At 37.2% G+C, this 20,634-nt stretch overlaps 2 protein-coding genes across 3 annotated transcripts; one reads left to right on the top strand and one right to left on the bottom strand.

Moving 5' to 3' along the window:
• Positions 1 to 1,079: 1,079 nt before the first annotated feature.
• Positions 1,080 to 10,994, bottom strand: LOC114461643 (torsin-1A-interacting protein 2). Of its 2 annotated transcripts, XM_028443881.1 has the most exons (8): positions 10,008 to 10,993; positions 9,617 to 9,745; positions 9,358 to 9,528; positions 6,798 to 6,902; positions 6,557 to 6,703; positions 6,337 to 6,456; positions 6,212 to 6,247; positions 1,081 to 2,656 (listed from the first exon to the last, which is right to left on the bottom strand). In XM_028443881.1, the coding sequence occupies exons 1-8, from the start codon at positions 10,072 to 10,074 to the stop codon at positions 1,866 to 1,868; spliced, it is 1,566 nt and encodes a 521-aa protein (XP_028299682.1). In that variant the 5' UTR covers positions 10,075 to 10,993; the 3' UTR covers positions 1,081 to 1,865. The 2 variants fall into 2 exon arrangements, with proteins under 2 accessions (XP_028299684.1, XP_028299682.1); XM_028443883.1 differs by lacking the exon at positions 6,212 to 6,247 and having other exon boundaries at positions 1,080 to 2,656; positions 10,008 to 10,994.
• Positions 10,981 to 19,970, top strand: LOC114461642 (torsin-1A-interacting protein 2-like). The gene is made up of 13 exons (XM_028443880.1): positions 10,981 to 11,112; positions 11,962 to 12,076; positions 13,461 to 13,541; positions 13,688 to 13,801; positions 14,916 to 15,074; positions 15,189 to 15,317; positions 15,464 to 15,577; positions 16,181 to 16,363; positions 16,600 to 16,701; positions 16,956 to 17,042; positions 17,178 to 17,303; positions 17,418 to 17,492; positions 18,505 to 19,970. The coding sequence occupies exons 2-13, from the start codon at positions 12,043 to 12,045 to the stop codon at positions 19,290 to 19,292; spliced, it is 1,992 nt and encodes a 663-aa protein (XP_028299681.1). The 5' UTR covers positions 10,981 to 11,112; positions 11,962 to 12,042; the 3' UTR covers positions 19,293 to 19,970.
• The last annotated feature ends 664 nt before the right edge of the window (positions 19,971 to 20,634 follow it).

Raw genomic sequence — 20,634 nt, 5'->3', positions numbered from 1 at the left:
ATGAATATGTGTGAATATATCAGACTTTGGAGTGAGATTTCACTTGGAAACATCAAACTGTTATTAAAACAGGCGTATATTGTCATATTCAGGTATTCAGACCTATTCAGGTAGTAAAGTGTATGTAATAACATATGAATTAAGAACATCTCATGTTTATTTGATATAAGTTCTCCATTTGTTTTATGCTCATTGTTACCCGGAATAGGCTGTACGGGATACGCAGCGCAGTATATTCAAAGCTTGTTTTCACTCAAATAATAGAGTAACTTTATTGATCCCACAGTAAGGAAATTCATTGTGGGAATTTTTTTTGTAGAATTTTCTCATGAAAAACTGAGGGTTTCTCCCTTCTCTCTGAATTTTAACTCGCTAAACTCTGTCACAGGTGCAGATAGAAGTCTAAGGGCTTTCTCAAGGACATTGATGTCATGCTTTGCTGAAAAGGTCAACCCTCCTTTATCTGTACATAAATAAACATAATGTAGCCTCTTTGCCTTGTTCGCACACTTCTCTTTCTCTGTAAAATATATGACCATTCAGGATCCTGAATAAATCTACACAAATACATATTATCGTCCATCCATTTTTATTTCATCAGACATACAGATGGAGACAGTTTTACTTTCTACATTTTGGTAAATATATATCACGACATACGTGAAGTACATGAAGTACTTTCTACATCATGCTGTGATTTTTATTTACTTTTAACATCCTTATTTAGTTTGATTACAACCTAAATTATATCAATAATTCCTTCTTATTTTCACCTTTGTTTTTTTTTCTCCTGTGATTTTAAGTTGTGTCTTGAAAATGTGTTGGACAAATTATTTTTTTATTTTCTGTGGAGCATTAGCAGCTGTTGGAAACACACAAAAACCTTTTTAAAAAGACAATTTTGCACTGTTTGGGTAGTAAAAAAATCCTTTATTGAAAAATATTCAGGTGTTCAAAACAACAGTAAAAAATTTTAGAATAAAGAGAGGAATGATCACTATTAAAGTATTAAACACTCAATGAAGATTTCTAAATAAACATTCCATGGTATGTTGCTTTTCATCACAAACCCATGTGTGTTTAAGGCACTTTTTTTTTTAATTTGTTTTTTTTTTTTTTAAAACAAATTAAGAAATGACTTGATCAAAACTGTAGAAAAAATTTGGTGACTTTTTGACATTACTTCAAAAATATCTGCTATGTACAAAGAAAATCTATCCAAATTTTTTTTATTTATTTATTTATTTTTTTACAAAAAAAATCACAATTTTACAAATTCAGAAAGACTCAAATATGAACGCCTAATGCCAGGTCACTCAAATTGCAATTTTAATTTATGTACGGATATTTAAAAACAGTGTTAACACATCAAGTGACACAGGAAGCAAAGAGCGATGACGGAAATAATCTACCTGTAACAAAAATAATTAGAAAAAAAACGTTAATTTTAAAAGATCACCAAGTGTAATTAGACTCAAGTCAAACTCTTGCCTTATTTAAAATATAATAAAAGTGCCCGTGGTGAAGATTAATGACAGGAAATTGTCAAATCAAAGACTGTGTGCTTTGAAATGTGCTCAATATCTATGAAAAATTACACAACAGTTTATTTGAGGGTGGAAATCAAACACTGCATCACACTTGTTACACAAACTGAACCATTTAGATTTTTCAGTCACTGGTTTAAAACCTACACTTATAGAGCAAACATTATCTCTATAATATATAACGCAATAACAGCTTGTGAAAATTATTATTTTAAAAAATATATAATTTTTAAGCACCACAGCCAAACACTTCATGTAACTTGGGTTTGATCCGTCTTGTCATGTCATGACACGTCACAAAATGTTATGTGAATTTGTTCACCTGGATTCATTTACTCTGCATCCTTTCTTCTCCACAGCATCCTCAAAAAGCACAGGTAGGATTAGATGGGAAATGCGACTCCACAGTCCACCAAATTTATCAAAATCCATTTTATTATAGGTGGCCTGGAATTCTGAGTCCACCAGCCTTTCCTTGACATAGTCCTGCACCATCTCCTCCACCTCCTTCATGCTCAGATCAGCTCTGAGCTTGTCATCAGGCAGGAGCACAGTGAACAGCAAGAAAACCTGTTTGTAAGCAGCGCTCTCGTGGTCACAGTAGCGATAGAAAATGATGGTGGAATCAGGAGGCAGCTCCTCAAATCGATGGATGACCGCGACAGGTTTGTCGCCGTCAAATGCCGAGCGCAACTGGTTGTCGATGTCCAGCTTTACCTTATCGCTGTCCTGACCAGCTACACCTGCACCGTCGATGTGGAGGACAGAAGCATTGATGACAGCGGCGTAAGAGGACGACAAATCCCGAGCCAGGCAGCTGAGCGTCCTTTCGCTTGTCTTTCCCGCGGTAAGAATTAAACTGACGGGCTCCGTGGGCTTCTCTGTTCTCAGGTGCTTCTCCAGGTGGATCCTGATCCTCTTCCACACCTCAGATAGCTGACTGGGGAACGCAGCTTTAAGACGAGACAAGTGGTGGGCAAACTCCCCAATGTTCACAGGCTCTGGGGCACCTGCTGTTGCCTTGAGTGAGGGGAGGATCCCTTGAAGCTGCAGGGCTGCACAGCCAAGCAGCAGCACAAGCACCAACCCACACACACACAACGTGACCCCTGAAACGACAAATAACACAATCCAATAAACTGCAGGGAAAAATCTAAACATTCTACTGTCAAACCTTTATTGCTAACTCATGTTATGTATGTAAGAACTTAAATCAGTGATGTAAAGAGAACTTTGTCAAACACTATTACGTTACAATAAGAAGCTTTAAAGGGGATATATCATGCTAAATCCACTTTTTTAGTCCTTAAATGCATTTTGTTGTATATTGAGAGTGCTTAGAAGTACAGAAAAAATCAAATTGGTCTCTTCAGGTGCTCCGTAGATAGTTATATTCTGTTTTGGTCATATTTTTCAATCTGTTTCGATTTTTCTATTCTCTATTACGTTTTTTGAACTATTACATCACAGTATTTGCAGCGGAACTGCCGAATTAGGACATCGACTCCAGGCCCAACACTTCGAGCAATCCGCCATTTTTATTACTCGCTGCGATTTTGTAGTCCAAGCATGCCGAAGTTACGAGAGGAGAAATCAAAATGTTCAATTGTTGGATGTAGTAACCCACACGCTTCATTACACCGTCTCTCCAACCTTTTCAAAGTGCCTGGTTGAGTTTTATTTTTTATGGAAATGTACCCACATCTGTGGGTAATGTCATTTTTGTGTGCGAAGCACTTCAAGGATGACTGCTTCAGCAACCTCCGCCAGTATAAAGAAGGATTTACCGAAAGACTTTGTCTGATTGAGGGTTCAATTCCTTCTATCTTTGGAGACGATGAACAGAGCACTTCGGTAAGCTGTAAATAACGCTAAAAAGTGTGATAAGACATCCCTGTCATTGTTTTGTTAGCATTAGCAGTTGCTTAGCAGTTGCACCGTCTTCAGACTTCATCTGTTAGCGCTGTGTGCTCATTTTAGATCCTTGATGATATGGCCTACGTGATTTAATTTAAGTCTAAAGTTTTCATTAGTCATTTCATTTTGCCGTTTTTGTCTCCGAAAAGACTGTATTAAAATGCATTTCGTGATGTTAGCTTGGCGCTAGCGTTAGCTCGGTGCTTGTGTTAGCTCACTTGTTAGGGTTCTGCAGGTTCATCATCTTCATTTTCATCTCGCTCTGCCGGGTCAGACTCTGGCTCAAACATGTAAAGCTGGATGGACAAGTCTTCCGTTGTTGACATTGTGTAAATAACGTGTGAATAAACTTTTTCTGCGCCGCTACATAGCCGTATCACTTCTATCAAACTACAAAAATGGCCAAGCAGGGTGGAGTTGAACCGAGTGTCACCTGAGGAGGGGGCGGGGTATGGAGTGTCCCATTTGCATTTAAAGAGACCGCACCAAAACGAGTTGCTCTCAGAAGCACATCAGAAAAGGGGTAGAAAATGGGCCTGTGGAGCTATAATAATGAGGAATTCAGACCCAAGCATTGCAGTTCCGCTTTATATAGACCACAACTGTATGATTTATATGTAAAAAGAAAGGATTTAAAACCATGATATGTCCCCTTTAAGCCCATCATTGGATGTACGACATAAAAATAGACTTCATTTATGAAGAAGGAAAAGGCTAAATATCTAGCAGTCACTAGATATGACGCACTATGGCAAAACCAGGAACAAGTTGGCATTAAAGTCCGCTCACATCGCCCATGATGATTCGCTTGAACATTGATGTGCTTTTTGGTCGCTCCATCGCTCCAGTGACCTGATGACCAGGGAAACGTGTGTCTGCAGAGCCAGCAGCAGCACTGAGAGGGCTGCTGCATCTAGAGGGCTGATCACTTCTTCAGCATTTATCAAACAGCGCCACTTGTACGCACGATTTAAATGCTAAAATTACTAAAGGATGAGTTCACTCAAAATATACTTCTACAGTTAGCTGAGGAAGTGTGCAGCCGCTGTAGCCTCCGGTGATACAGAATTTGATTTTAAAGTAACAACTTAAAATTTAATTTACTGTTTTGAAACTGAATTAGTAACTTGAAATGGTATTTTTTCCTGATGAAAAAAAATTATCTTGGTAATTCTATACATTTCTACTTCTCAAATTCAGATTCACTGCACGCAATTCAATTTCACTACACAGAGACACACATCAATCACTGATCCATGGAACTCCTGTTTAGTCTACAAAAACTCCTTTACGGCCCGTTGAGGGTGTGACCCATAGATATCTATAATAATATTATATGGGTCACACCCTCTCTACGAATATTATCAATATTGTTTCAAAACAGTAAATTCAATTTCAAGTTGTTACTTTCAAATTCTATACCAACTATTCAAATTCAGTTCCCAGTTGCACAAATCTCAGCCCATATTACCGATTGGATGTCGTGACACAGCGTCATTCGAAGTTAGAAGTGTCAATATCTAGACACGGCGATACATTGCAATATTTTTCGCACAATCGATTATCGACATGCTCACGCTAAAGTATCGATTTTTTTTTCCTTCTCCAAACCTTTTTCTGCTTTTTCACTAAAATATGCAGGTCGGTCTTCACAGAAATGTTGTCACTGTTTGTTGAAGGAACCAATATATTGTTTCCTGGAATATTGCACTATAATGGTGTCACTGGTAAGAAAGACAATTTTTTGTTTACAGAAAGCACTATTAGAGATACTTATTCATTTACATTGGTATGATGACACTTATTTACAGAAATGTTGCACTAAAATAGTGTCACTGTTCATAGGACACTTTTTCAATTCATTGTCTTTCAGAGATATGAAATAAAAATGGTATTTTTTCACTTAATCTTTTTTGTCTTATGTCATAGATTATCGTAGATTGATTTCTGACCAATATATCGATAATCGTGTATCGTATCGTGAGGTACCCAGAGGTTCCCACCCCTATTCAAAGTTGTTCGAAAAAGTGCTTGTCTTCTTTCAGACTCCAAGCCGTCTTTTTCTCAATCTTCTTTATTTCTGGGTTATTGGGACTCCTCTCCAAGCCGTCGAGAATGCGCACCAGCGTCATTTGACGTCACCATCAGCGGAACTGCTCTGTTGTTCAGACCCAGAACAGCAGTACAAAATGTATCACACAATCTTTTCAAGGCAATCAGTAGAAATGTGTGTGGGATCATTCTCTTTAATTTAAAGCACTTCATCACCCATTGGCATTAAAAAAAAAAACTTAAAATGAATGTTTATTTTTTCTCAAATCCTGCCCCGTTGCTCCTTTAAATATAATCTAGTCGCCAGAGTCACTGAAGTCACGTTGGGTGTGAACACACCTTCAGAGAAAAGGACAAAAACCTTTATTTTCTGAAAAAAGTGATTTTATTTTATTTTTTTTTATTTTAAATCTGCTACTCCAAGCTTCAAATGACCGTATCGGAGGTTTTAAAATGGTAAACTTGGTTTCTGAAAATGGCAGAGCAGTGTCTGTGTTTGGGGGTGTGGAAATCCAACAGCTCATTACCATACCGGCTTTCTTTGGCTATACAAATGCTTTTGGTATTGGACAATAAACTACAAGTTGAAATAAAACACATGGCTACGGCCCCTGGCCAACATGTTCCTGGTTTTCTCATGGCCCGTCACATATGCAGTTACTTGTCCAGGAAATAGAAAAAGAACCACAGCTTACCTCTACAAGAAAATCTCTTCATAATTTTTGTCCGACCTAGATTGAGAAAATTATGTCTTGTCACAACTATAAAAGACTTATTGAGCCACAAAATCAGTTAAATTAGATTTTGTTAAAAGTTTTACCGTGTTCTTGGTTGCTTGGTTGTAGTTTTTCAGTTGGATTTTTCTTACGTTGCCGTGGTGGATCAAACTTCTGTGAGGATCGAGGCTGACTTATAACTAAGGGGTAAGGTTTGGGTAAGTCTGAAGAACAAACACAGAATATGATTCAATCAGGATCAGTACATACCTGGATGATTATTCATTGCATACAAAGTGTGATATCTAAAATAATCCACATTACCAGTGCTTCTAGCTTTGAGCTCCATTGTCCTCCTGTAGTCCGTCATGCTCCGTCTCTGTGTGGTCAGTGGATCGTAGTTCTTTGTCTGGGATCGGATCTGCGTAGCAGGCTCAGGTGGTGGCTCATGTTTTTGTGGCGTCTTTTTTTCTGGGAGAAAAAAAAGAAGCAAAATTAGATCAACAATAACTAAACTTAATAACCTCACAAATATCTGCATAGAATGTTGTCATAAACCCCCAACCTTTATTTTTTTTCAACCAGTCAGGATCCACATTCACAGTCAGACTGGTGGGGCAGCGTTCATGGATTTCAACACGAGGCGAGAAGTTCATATCCCCATGAGGGCCTGTTGTATATCAGAGAAATACAAAACTAAATATTACACCAACCCTTCCATTAACCACATTAGTTATCAATTACAAAAACATGACATCATGCCAAAAAGATTGCCTGTCTCACATGGCTTTTATACTCCATCTACCAGTGCATACAAAATTATGCTAGAGGCCCTGTAAATCTCTAACATAACAAAAGGCACCAAACGTGGAAAAAGCGGACAAGATGTGTTATTTTTGGGAGAAAACTTATATTGCAATGTAAATAATTAGTCAATTAATTAATAAGATTTCACTAATAATTTAATGTATTTAAGAGCAATGCATTTATTTATTCAGTTTATTTCCGACATGGTTACATTAACTTTTTTTTTTTTTTGTACATGCCGAAAAAGGAGACGAGAGAAGCAGTTTGCTTAGCTAGGTCCCGTCCCCTGTTTTGTACACCAAAAATTTACATCAACGCTTGTCTCTCTGGTCAAACATTCTTAGGTTGTTCTGAACAGTCCTTTTTTGTGTAGAATTAATTCATCTGTAGTCAGTGTTGTCTTTTTTTTATTTTTTATTCCTCCTCCTCTCTATCGTTGTTCGTGTCGGCCTTGTTCCCTGCCAGACGTTGTTTGCGTTCCTCCAGTTCAAGAAAAGTTCATCTTCTTTCGAAGTTGTTCGAAAGGTTTTACGCTTTCCATCCATGACGTCACCACTCGGGAATGTTTCTTTTGGACACACAAGTTTGCAGCTTGTTTTGTCTCTACATCAAGGTTATTCCAGCTGTTGTTAGTTCTATTGGCAGTGTTGTATTTTCCACTGTTAGATTTAAGCCTTTCTTGTATAAACACATTACTATGTCTTAGTTCATATGCAAGGTAGTAATGTAATCCTTAATGTGTTCTACGACAATTGAAATGAATAGGTGACAGACCTTTTTTACTCTTGGTTTCCACATTGAATTCAGTGTCTGTGAAATAAACACAGTCTATGAAAATGTTATGTTTTTATGTCACCATAAAAATGCGAATCGGCGTGTTTTATTAAGCAAACGTTATTAGTCTGCCTTATTTGTAATGACCAAATAATATCATTTCTCACATTGCTGGGACAGTTTAGTAATGCTATATTTATTAACAGAAAAGTGGGGATTGCACCTGCCCACGTTTTTAAGTCTAAAATTCTTTAAGAGTTAAAAAAAAAAAAATTCAGTGAAGTGACTATTTTAAGTGAAATACAGAGAAAATAACAGAATAAACGACGGCGTGCGACTCTCAGCCAAAAGAGATTTATGGTCGACATTTAATCCTACAATTAATCTACTTTGAACTTGAGAAAACGTGTGGCAGTAAGTTGTAGTTTTTTGGTTTTATTATGTTTTGGCGGTGCATATGCTAACATTAGCCCTGTTATAACACCATAAGTAAGTGGGGTACATGCTGTAGTCTCATACAGACCAAACCACAATTGTAAAGCAAGTACCATAAAAGTAGCAAATAAAAAGCGCACACAGTGTATGGAGAGTGCAATATGTACAGACTGCTTTGTTCCTGTTTTTATATCTAACCTCTGCTTATTGTGTAAAGATCATTTCTTACAGCTGAATTTGCCATAGTTCATATTATTTTATCACCATTTGTCATTGTTTTTGTTAAAGTGATATTATTGGGCAGTATTTAAATTTTAACATTACTAGTTTATGTTTTTTGATGTTCACGCGCTGATTAAAAAATAAATGAATCAAAAGTTATTCATCAGTCCCTCAATACTTGAGTAGTTTTTCCACTGAATACTTAGACACTCTTACTATTTGGGGAGCTTCATTTAACTTTTACATGAGTCATGTTAATCTAAAACAGGCGTGTCACACTCATTTTAATTCAGGGGCCAAATACGGAGCAGTTTGATCTCAAGTGGACCACAGATTTCATGCTGGAAAATGAGTAATTTCAACATTATTGTATCCAAGTTTTCACTTCTATATATACATAAAATACAAAATATGTAAGAAACTGACCATGTCTAAGCAATAAGTGATAGAAATATCAGTCCTTACAGGGTCTTCACTTTAAATGTCCTAGATTTTGTGACCAATTTCTATTTAATTAAGAAATAATATTGTCATGATTTGAGGAAAATGTAAGGATTTTGTAAGAACTTTGAGTTTATACAACAATTTAACAATAAAAAATGACGGCAATCATGTGATATAAGCACCGTGAAAACTGTGAACCTCTGCAAATATTGTTGAGTTTCATTTACACAATGATGCATGTTTTTTTTTAAACTTTCTCTTACGGGGCCAAATTTGACGCGCCAAAGGGCAGGATTTGGCCCCCGGGCCATGACTTTTACACATGTGATATAAACTAACAGTACTCTTAATTGAGTACAAATTTTGGCTACTCTCCCCACCTCTGGTCATGTAATATATATTGATATCAGCAATATTTCTGAATCTATATTTCCAAGCCAGACCTGTAGGTGGTTTCTGTGGATGGGTTTTGACACAGGTCTTCTGTAAGATGTCTTTTTCCTGCTTTTTCTGGTCCTCCATGTCTTCATTAGATTCTTCAACATCCATCTTTTCTTCAGTTTGATCGTCTGCAGATTCTTCGTCCGACTCTTTGGTCTTCTTTTTTGGAGACTCTGAAGTGGATTAAAAGCAGAGCATTAGTGGATATACTATATATGTACTGTACTGTAGGGGGTAAGCATTCAAATGTGATGTTGTTACCTCCATCCTCTGAATCTGTCTCTCCGTCTCCATCTTTGGCGCCGTTAACTTTTCTTAATGGATATTTATTCACTGCACTCTTCCTCGTCCTCTTTAGCGGACCTCTGGGTAAAGGCTCATACCTCAGGACTGGAGAAACGAAAGTGAAACTACATGGTGGGATTACACGCTGTGACATGCTTCGTTGTGGTCAGAGAAATTCAATAGTTTAAAAATTAAACGCACACAGTAGTAAAAACAAGGGATTCGAAAGGAGTTCAAATGCTATTTGCACAAAATTAAAGTAAAACAGGTGAAATCAAAGTCCGTGTTTATTAAACTTTCAATGAGCTAAAGTCAATTAGCAACGATGGCTAAAACAACTAGTGTACATAGCCGAGCAGGTACTAACCTTTAACAGACGCCTGTCTCGTCGACCGCCTCACCGGACGCTTGGTTTCAGAGTCAATAGAATCCATTCATTCGACCACAAAACAATCCGCTAACAAGAGAATTAAATCAAAAAAGCGAAACGCGCCATCGCTATGATAGCTCACTTCCTTCTTCTTCTTCTTCTTCTTCTTTTGGTTTAATGGCAGGTTGCAACCATGACTTATCAGGTGCATACCGCCACCTATGGGAGACTGCTATTTACTGCATTTGTATTTTTCGAACCTAAAATGTATTAATATAGTGTGTCCTAAAATCAAAATTAAATCAAAACAAAACAGAAGAAACTAACTTTAATGACCGAACGGAGTGTTCTCACAATCAACGTATCCTTTATTATCTGAGAACAACTTCCACAAGCATTAACTGTACCGATTCTCTCCACCTTTGGTCATTTTCTGTGCTGTTCCTGAGTTTAAACCCTCAGTCTGTTTCACTCTTTGTATTTCTACAGCTCTTTTAGTCTCTTCACATCCACTGAATGCTGAGCTATGCTCCCCACCACAGTTAGCACACATAGGTTTTATACCTTCCTCACACATCCCTTATTCATGATCTCCAGCACATCTCCCACATCGCTGCTTCCCCCAACACACTGCTGCAATGTGCCCGAACCTTTGACATTTATAGCACCTGAGTGGAGGGGGAACATACATCCTCACATTATAACTCACATCTCCTATGAAAACTAGATGGTAAGGCATCTCCTTTAAATGTCACCAGCACTAAACTGTCCGAAACGCATTGTTTTCTGTCGTTTAACCTCCATTACCTGAGCTCCAAACATTGTATCCATTATCACTTCCTCTGAGACATTTGTTGGGATACCATAAACCACTCCTTTGTGGATATTTCTAGCTACTTCTACCGACTTTCCTCAAACTGAACTCTAGTCTGATGTTGACGGAGTCATTTCCCGGTAGCACAGTGTGGGACATGGGAACTGTTGTTTCACTGGAAACAAGGACAGAGCAAAGGTTCCGGGCGGATCCCTAAGCTCACAGTGCTGCTGCTTCACAACAAGGAACCACTTCCCGCTCACTGTGATATGGAACTCACTGACTGAGGTATGGATGATGAACTATCTTTCCATCCATTCAAGCTTAATTATGGCGTGTTTATTTTTATTTTTTGGCTCCACGTCTTTTTGCTGTGTTTACATCCGGCTAACTTTGTAGCTACGGTTAGTGTTTCAGATCTACTGGTAACACCGCTATCTGGTGACCGCACGGAGATGTTTCTAAACAGTTTATTATTTTATTTTTAATGACATCCAGATGTTTTCCCCTGAACTTGAATTATGTGCACGTATTAAAAGAAAAACGGCAATAGTGACACTATTCTGTGCCGTATTCTTTGTTGATACGTAAGCAGATAGCTAGCTATATTTTTAAATGTTGCTCAATATCTTTTAATTATATCAGCTATAACATTACATTAAAGTCACTTTTCCAAAAAATGAGTTAAAAAAAAAAAAAAAAAAATGTAATACGTGATCTAGAGAAAGATCGTAATCTGAAATTGGTCATTAGTTAACTGAGAGACCAGTAGATCCACTACAAGGAAGCTAGCTATCAATTTATTCAACTCGCTATTATTTAGCATCAACCTGTGCCTTTTTAAGGGTTTTTATGTTGTAAGAAGATAATCAATCTTTATTAACTTTAATAACTAGTTTAATAGAGCAAATCTATAATTTGGTTACGCAGATATTTATAACCTTCCTCGTGTTTACTTTCGGTTTCTCTTCTTTGCTAACTATAGGGCTTATTACTGATGTGTTCACGTTCTTATTTAACATTTGAATTAAAAATGTTTAATTATTAGCTTCAGAAGATTGGAAATGTAAAAGTGTTAGTTTATGACAGCGACACAGACCTGTTTGACCTTTGAACACTTGGTGTTGCCTTTTACAGAAAAGACGTCGTGTCGTTGATCGTATTCAACTTTAGATCCATCAATCTATCAGTTTTCAGTGAAGTCATTGATCTGAAGACATGGCAGAGGAAGGAACACCTGAACATGTGGCAGGTATGAAAATGGCATATTCCTCCTGTTTTGTAACTTCTTGTTTTATGATTGTAAGCACGTGGTAAGACATTAAACTGTATTAAAGTAAGATCTCTGTTAAGAACTCTAAAACATGTATTTATTGTTGCGATACTGTGATTAGAAATAATAATCATATCATAGGGTGACCATATTTCATTTTCCAAAAAATAGACTTACTCAAAAAGTATTTTCTTGATTAAACCTTGTAATGGCAAAATACAATATAGTATAGTAGATAAATAGGTTGCTATTCTCTATAGGGTTTAAAAATCCATTACTTTTTTTTATAAGAAAGACTTATAAAACAAGTCTGAAATCAGCTGTGACTCAAGTCAATCACCTTTATTATGCAAAGTAGCTATTCATACAGAAACTTATTAATAGACCCCGAGACTATTGACACGGAAACGTATCAATAGACCTCAGGATTATTGACACGGATATGTATGTTTTACGGAAACTTGTGTTTTACGGAAATTTATGTTTTACGGAAGTTTATGTTTTACGGAAACGTATTAATAGACTTTGGAAGTATTGACACGGAAACGTACATTTTATGGAAACATATTAATAGACCTCGGGACTATTGACATGGATGTTTGAGTGGTCTAAGGCGCCTGACTCAAGAATTCTCCCTTCCGCTGCCGTGGGTTCGAATCCCGCTTTTGCATTTTAACATATTTAACATGGCAAATTCCACCTTTAAAAATACATATACAAAAAACAAACATTTTAGGGTATTTCCTGGTTTATGGTTAGGGATGGGGATAGGGTTAGGGCTAAAATAAAAGGGGTTAGCAGGGTAGCTAAAAAATGAATATGAGCTAAAATAAAACTGACAGTACTTTAAGTCACGTGGTGCACCTATCACGTCACCTAAAATGGCCAATGAGGGGGGCGCTCCGTACGGATAGAGGGGGAGTCAACTGATACGTTTCCGTACGAATAGCCATGGCCTTTATTATGCATTTGAATAATCTGTACTTGAAAAATCTCTTATAACCTTCTTAAAATCTCTCAATGATTGAATATGAATATGAGATAAATCACCTTCTAGAAATTTTAACCAAAGATTCAATGCGTATAAAAGATAAAATAACCTTCAGAATATACTAATATTCATTGCCATAAATTACTTACATTTTTCTGCATGCCTCAGACAGGACAGAATGAACGGCTATGGAGATCTATTTTGTGCTTGTTTAATAGAATATTTCCCCATGGCACTTTCTTTTGTCATATTAAATATCCAGATATGTTTTATTCACACACAACTGCTGAAATATCAGAAAAATGTATTGCAGAACAATGTTGTTTTTAATGCTGATTTATTATAATTTTTTCTTTAATTTATACGATTCAGTATCTTCGTTAACTGAAGCTGCAAACACAGAAGACGGCAAACATGACAGTGGAGGAGACGTAAAGCTGTCAGATGAAAAAGGTAATACCATGCAGGCATCTGTGAAAAGAGCATTAGAGATTCTATTCTAGATATCAACAGTGCATGGTTTTGTTCCAGATGGAAAGATTGGGATCTGAACTAAATGAGTTTGACCCTTGTGTTATTATGTGTTTGTATATTAACAGATGTAGGCCATGATGAAAAGACCACTTCTCCTGATCAGGATAATAAAAGCAATGATGATGAGGTAAATCAACCAAAGGCCGATCCTCAAGACACGGCTTCAAACAAGGAAACAGGTACCAGAGCTCAGAAGACACATGAACATAAAACAGGATCATGTCTTTGTTTGAAATTCTAAGAACTTTATTCATAAAATACTGTATATGTTGCTTATTCAGAGCCTCTGATTCAATTTTTTTTGCTACACTGGTTAGACATTAGGGGAATAACTGCGTGTAATTGTGCGGTATTGTCCTAAAACATGCACTAGACGGTATATTCTGTCTCATATTGCATTTTTCACTGAATTTTGTTATGATAATCATAATAATAACAACAACAGTATTGCCATTTCTATATCAGGTGAATTTTCCGCCATCACTTAAAATCAGAGGCCCAGTTAATCTTCATTTAGTGGAAACCAACAGGCTGGTGGAAGAATGAATTAAATAGACTAGTACAGTGCCTGTCGGAAGTATGCATTCATATAGTGGTGTATTTTTCTGTAATTTATGTTTTTTGGAGTATTTTTGTATCTTTCTGTTGTGTTTTTGTGCATTTTTTTGTATAATTATAGTTTTTGTTGCCATTGTAGTGTGATTCTGGAGTCATAGTGTGTATTTTTGTATAAATATTTAGTTTTCTGTATCTTGAGTTATTTTCATATTTTTTGTTGTTTGGTGTATTTTTCTGTAATGTATGTTTTTTGGTGTCATTTTGTGTGTTTTCGGAGCCTAATTGTACATTTCTGTGCATTTTTATTGTCGTTCTGTGTACTTTTTCTATAAATATTGTTTAGTTTTTTTGTTTTATTTTACTCATTTAGTATATTTCTATTATAAATACTGTGTGTGTATGCCTACCTCCATCTCCTCCGTGCGTTATCTCCCATACATGCGGGTACGTCATGCACATAATGAACGTTGTGCAACACAAAATGACTCCAAAATAACAAATGCACACACTCCTGGTATTTGGAACCTGTTGAGTAAGTTTCAGGTCGAACTCATATCGCGTCGGGGAGATATTTGCTCCACACACACACACACACACACACACACACACACACAGACCTTTGCTGCTTTATAGATAGATAGCTCTCCATGTCTGAGATGACTTTTATAACGGATTAAATTAGAATAAGGCAAGATTTAACTGCTTTTTGGTTTTCCTTTTTTCTTTTTTTGCCAGATGTTAAAACAATGGCACCTCCTGCGGATGGTTCTTCTCCTCCAGTGAGCTGCTCTCAGACTGATTTGTCCAGCAGTTTAAATACAGCAGGTGACAGAAGCCATGGAGATGAGCGCTCTAAAGAGAACGGTCTAAAACCAGTTTCATTCCCCAAAACAGGTACCAGTGCTTCAAAGACATGAAAGAATCACTGGCAAAAAAAACCCATCTGAGCTCACTTGAAATGTGAAGCTGAAGACAATCATGGAAGCTTTCTTGTTGTCCATTTTTCAGATGATGATGACAAAAAAGTGACGCCTGAAGACATATCTGGAGCTTTTGCTGACAGAATCCCTGAAGCTGCGAACACAGAAGACGGCAAACATGACAGTGGAGGAGACGTAAAGCTGTCAGATGAAAAAGGTAATACCATGCAGTCATCTGTGAAAAGAGCATTAGAGATTCTATTCTAGATATTAACAGTGCATGGTTTTGTTCCAGATGGGAAGATTGGGATCTGAACTAAATGAGTTTGACCCTTGTGTTATTATGTGTTTGTATATTAACAGATGTAGGCCATGATGAAAAGACCACTTCTCCTGATCAGGATAATAAAAGCAATGATGATGAGGTAGATCAACCAAAGGCTGATCCTCAAGACACGGCTTCAAACAAGGAAACAGGTACCAGAGCTCAGAAGACACATGGACATAAAACAGGATCATGTCTTTGTTTGAAATTCTAAGAACTTTATTCATAAAATACTGTATATGTTGCTTATATCAGGTGAATTTTCCACCATCACTTAAAATCAGAGGCCCAGTTCATCTTCATTTATACACCACTGGCTGCTCAAACCACCAGTTTGATCATTTAATATCAGTTAGTTTTTCAAATATAAGGTATTTTGGGAAACTTACATCAGTACATGGACTTTTTTGCCGACGACTTTTCTGCGATCTGCCAAATGTATTCAGACATTCCTGTTTACAGGCAATGAAGTAGGATTCCAATTGATCCCAGTTCTTCTATTCCACCACCTGAGCTTCTCCCACTCCAGGTTTTACTTCATTACATGACTGAAGCTATTTTTTTTTTAATTTCATTTATTCATCAGATTCAGCATCGTCGGAAGTTGAAAAAAGCAGTGGAAACCAACAGGCTGGTGGAAGGATTAATTAAATAGATAGCTCTCCATGTCTGAAACGACTCTTACAACACAGATTAAATTAGAATAAGGCAAGATTTAACTGCTTTTCGGTTTTCCTTTTTTCTTTTTTTGCCAGATGTTAAAACAATGGCACCTCTTGCGGATGGTTCTTCTCCTCCAGTGAGCTGCTCTCAGACTGATTTGCCCAGCAGTTTAAATAAAGCAGGTGACAGAAGCCATGGAGATGAGCGCTCTAAAGAGAACGGCAAAAAGTCACTTGAAATCGAGAATCTTACTGCAGAAAATCTGTCTTCCTCTGGTGAGTGTTTCTTTAAAGTAAACAGATGTGCCATATTGAAAAAGAAATATTATGTCATTTATTTTCCGCAATTTCAAGTTGTAGCAAGAAGACAAAACTGCATGTTATTGCACAATTTGTCAATGTCATTATCTTTGTACACAGGCTTGAGGGTGTTAAATCTGATCTGTGATGACATTTAACACTGTTTTAATCAAAATACATCTTTAAGGACAAGTTTTTCTGCTTTTTTGCAGACCGTTATTCAGATGACAATAAGATCGCGGCGTCTCATACAGATGGATCTACTACTTCAGTGAGCGGGAGAGGTGCTAATCAAGCTAACAACCAAAGACACGGTATGAAAAGTTCTCATTAAAATGTATGATTGATCACATCAACATACAGTAAACTATGGCCCATGTTAAAATGTCTGTATGTATCTGTTAATATCCAATGTTGTTCAACACTTAATTTCCATTTTCCGATATAGAATAAAAGCAAAAAGCTAATATCGATCTGTAGTTTTTAATCCAACAAGCAGGAAGTGTCTTTGTCAGCACCCCTGGAATGTGAACGTTAGGTATCAAGTATTTTTTTCCTCCTTTATCAGATGAGAAGGAGGATAAGGAGGATTCAGATCTGCCTGGTGACAAAGGATCTGAAGCTTCAAATGACAGAGTCTCTGAAGCTGAAGAAGGTGAATCTGAAATGTTTTGATTGAGTGAAACTGCTTTTTATCCAAATATAGTATTAAGTTATATCTCTTGTGGTTGTAATTCCACTTTCTTGAAACAGCAGCTCTACTAAACTTGTTGTTGTGCCTTTGAAACAGATGGAAAACACAAAGAAGACATTGAAACACCTAACAAGACCCTCACTTCACCTGCCCAGACTGTTATAAAAGATGAAGAAGAACCCAAAGCTTACAGTCCACAATCAGTTTCATTCCCCGAAACAGGTACCAGTGTTTCAAACACGTGAAAGAATCACTGGCAGAAAAAAAACGTCTGAGCTCATTTGAAATGTGAAGCTGAAAACAATCATGGAAGCTTTCTTGTTGTCCATTTTTCAGATGATGATGACAAAAAAGTGACGACTGAAGACATATCTGGAGCTTTTGCTGACAGAATCCCTGAAGCTGAAGAAGGTGAGTCGCCCTTTTTTTTTTTTTTTTTTAAACTATTATTTATGTTTGATATTGAGTGATGTATAGTGCACATATTCTGTCTTCATGGAGTAGTACAGTGTTTACCAGAGGTAGGAAACTGTTATCACAGCCAGAAGCTGCAGTATGTAATGTTTTTAATCATTCAGTCAAAAATCCTTAATAACCTTTGAGTATATGATAAATCCAAGTGTTCTGAGATTACATTGGATCTCTGCACCTTCTCTTGGCTCTGTGTTCAAGCTTTAGAAATTAAGGAGCTTGCTGTCATTTCATGTGATTTTGGTGTAATTTTGTGTATTTTTGGTGTTGCCTAGTGTATGTTTCTTGTCTTTTGGTGTGTTTTTTTGAAGTCATTTAGATTTTTTGTTGCTTTTGATTTTGTGGTCATTTTGTGCCTTTTTATTATTGTCTTTTTTCTGTGTTATTGTTGTCATTTCTTGCTTTTGTGTGGTCATTTGGTGTTTTTCTCTCATTATATGCGTTTTTTTGTTGTCTAGTGTATTTTTGTTGTCGTTTTGTGTGTTATTTGAAGTAATTTTGGTGTTTAGTTGTCATTTTGTGAATTTGGAGTCATTTATGTGTGTATTTTTTTGCCGTTTATTTTGTGTATTTTTCTCTCATTTTGTGTTTTTGTTGTAGTTTTGTGTATCTTTCATTGTCTAGTGTATTTCGCTGCAGTTTTGGATGTTCTTTGAAGTCATTTTGTGCATTTTTCTTTAAAAAAAACAACACAAGTTGTCTGTTAGATGGAAAATGCTCCATCTAACAGACAACTTGGACATTTTACCCCACAAAGTCAAACAATATGTAACACTTTTCATATATATAATGCACTACAAGCATTCAAACTAATAGAACAAATCATAATAAAATGAGACGAATAAAAAACTGATGGTTTGTAATTTAAATGAAGTTTGAGATCCCCTGGGTGTTTTCTGTCCCTGTACTTAAATGAGTGACACATTGCAGTTTCGTTTATTTATTTTCACAGGACGAAAAAAACTCCCGTGGCTCGCTATGGCTATTGGAGTTATTATTCTTGCCATCTTGGTGCCGCTGCTCCGAACACAGTCACTGACTCAGAAACACAGTTTGAATCAAGTAGACTTTTTCAACAACCAGATGGAGAGAGTAAAGGCTGAGTTCACGCATCAACGCACCGAACTCTGGACCCGAAGCAGAATCCACCTGCTGAGACACCTGCAATCAGCTCAGCCCACAGAGCCCGTCAGTATCATCCTGACCGCGGGCCTCGGGGCCCAGCAGACTCTGCGCTGCTTGGCTCACAGTCTGGCCATTGCCTTCTCCTCCGCCCGGAACGCCTCCTTCCTCTTCATCGACGGCCACAGCAAAGCGGGCCAGGAAAGCGATCTGGTCAAGCTGGACATCGACAGGCAGCTGCAGGGCGCTTTTGAAGGCAACACGCAGGCAGCCGTCATCCATCGCTTCGAGGAGCTCCCTCCAGGCTCCACTCTCATTTTTTATCGCTACTGTGACCACGAGAACGCAGCGTACAAGAAGCCCCTCCTGGTTTTCACTGTGCTACTGGGAGACCAAAGAGAGATCCCGGCGGACGCTCAGTTCAGCGCTGTGGAGGAGATGGTCGACGACCACCTGCAGAAAAGGTTCCTCTCCCACAGCCGCCCCGTGTCCTTTGACAGCATGGACCGGGACAAATATGGTGGACTGTGGAGTCGTATTTCACACCTCATCCTGCCTGTGGCTGCAGAGGAGACGGTAGAGCGTAAAGGATGTATGAGGACAGAAATAGAGCCTTAAAGCATTTTTCTCCTTTTAAACGGAACTCTGAACTACTAACAGCACATCTGTCTCATCGATCACTGAATGAACGTGAACTGTGGCTCTTTATTGATGAAGGCAAAGAAAGAAAATGACATAATGATGGGGGCTATTTGATAATATTTGTAATTTTTTATGGATAAAAAATGCAGCGTCCAGCTTCAGCACTTTATTCTTTTAACCAACTAATTGTAAATACAAACAAATAAGGCCAATGTAGGTGCTTTCTGTAATCAATTTTTACTACATTTTTCAATATTATATCTCAGATTGTTTTTCAAATCAAGAAACTGCCTCAATTATTGACTATCTTTAAGATGTCAGATGTTAGGCCTACATGGAACCACACATATCACCTGTTTATTTAGGGGTTTTTTTATCACCATGCTTAATACAAGAGTATGACATTTAAATAAATGAAGCAACAGCAGCGTATCACAGTGCCTTTCTATAGAAATGTTTTTAGCAGTTTATTTTTCTTCTTTTGTTATATTATTAATTTAATCTTACACACATGTAGTGGACGTTTGTGTCACTAGAGGGCAGCAGGACGCAAGTGCACAACTCCAGGAAAATCATAATTGGAAAAAAAAACGCTTGATTATTAAAAGTTAAATTATTGTCGTTGGGTGTAAAATAAATTTTCACCTCATAAGATGTTTTCGGATTGTGTTTTTCTTCAGTTATGCAGACGTTGCATCGTACAGTTAATCAACTGCAGCTCAAAATCCTGCAGTAAGAGTGCTGACCTACACCAGAAGGAGAGAACACATTACTCCTGTTTTAAAATCTTTGCACTGGTTGCCTGTTAGTTTTCACATTTATTTTTAATTTATTTTATTAGTTTATAAAGCACTACACGACCTCACCCCAGACCACATATCAGAAATGGTTTTGCAGTGAGTAAGGAAAGTATTCAGACCCCTTTAAATGTTTCACTCTTTGTTTCATTGCAGCCTTATGTTAAAATCAAAAAAGTACATTTTATTTCTCAATAATGTACACTCAGCACCCCATCTTGACAGAAAAAAAAAAAAAAACAGAAATGTAGACATTTTTGCAAATTTATTAAAAAAGAAAAACTGAAATATCACATGGTCATAAGTATTCAAGTAACAGTACTTCTACTTGAGTAGGATATATCAGTACTCTTTACAACTCTGACTCTTCCCCATCTCTTCCATTTTTCTACCCTGACTCCCTCTTCCCTGTTCCCTTCCCCCTCACCTAGGTGTAACACTGCCCTTTCTTTTTATATCCTCCCTTTAATAAAGTTTTTCTTACCCTTCCTTAGAGAGGGCTGTGATGGTCACAATTATGC

Source organism: Gouania willdenowi, chromosome 4 (genome assembly GCF_900634775.1).
Source record: "Gouania willdenowi chromosome 4, fGouWil2.1, whole genome shotgun sequence".
Taxonomy (NCBI): domain Eukaryota; kingdom Metazoa; phylum Chordata; class Actinopteri; order Blenniiformes; family Gobiesocidae; genus Gouania; species Gouania willdenowi.
Note: the sequence above shows the minus strand (reverse complement) of the source record. Positions and strands in the feature narration are given on the sequence as shown.

Coding starts and splice junctions, on each gene's coding strand:
- LOC114461642 (XM_028443880.1), top strand. CDS start 12,043: ATGGCAGAGGAAGGAACACCTGAACATGTGGCAG. Junction 13,542..13,687: donor AAAGCTGTCAGATGAAAAAG/GTAATACCATGC, acceptor GTATATTAACAG/ATGTAGGCCATGATGAAAAG. Junction 17,043..17,177: donor AGTCTCTGAAGCTGAAGAAG/GTGAATCTGAAA, acceptor CCTTTGAAACAG/ATGGAAAACACAAAGAAGAC.
- LOC114461643 (XM_028443881.1), bottom strand. CDS start 10,074: ATGGATTCTATTGACTCTGAAACCAAGCGTCCGGTGAGGCGGTCGACG. Junction 6,457..6,556: donor GCTCAAAGCTAGAAGCACTG/GTAATGTGGATT, acceptor TTTGTTCTTCAG/ACTTACCCAAACCTTACCCC. Junction 6,248..6,336: donor ACCAAGCAACCAAGAACACG/GTAAAACTTTTA, acceptor TTCTCAATCTAG/GTCGGACAAAAATTATGAAG.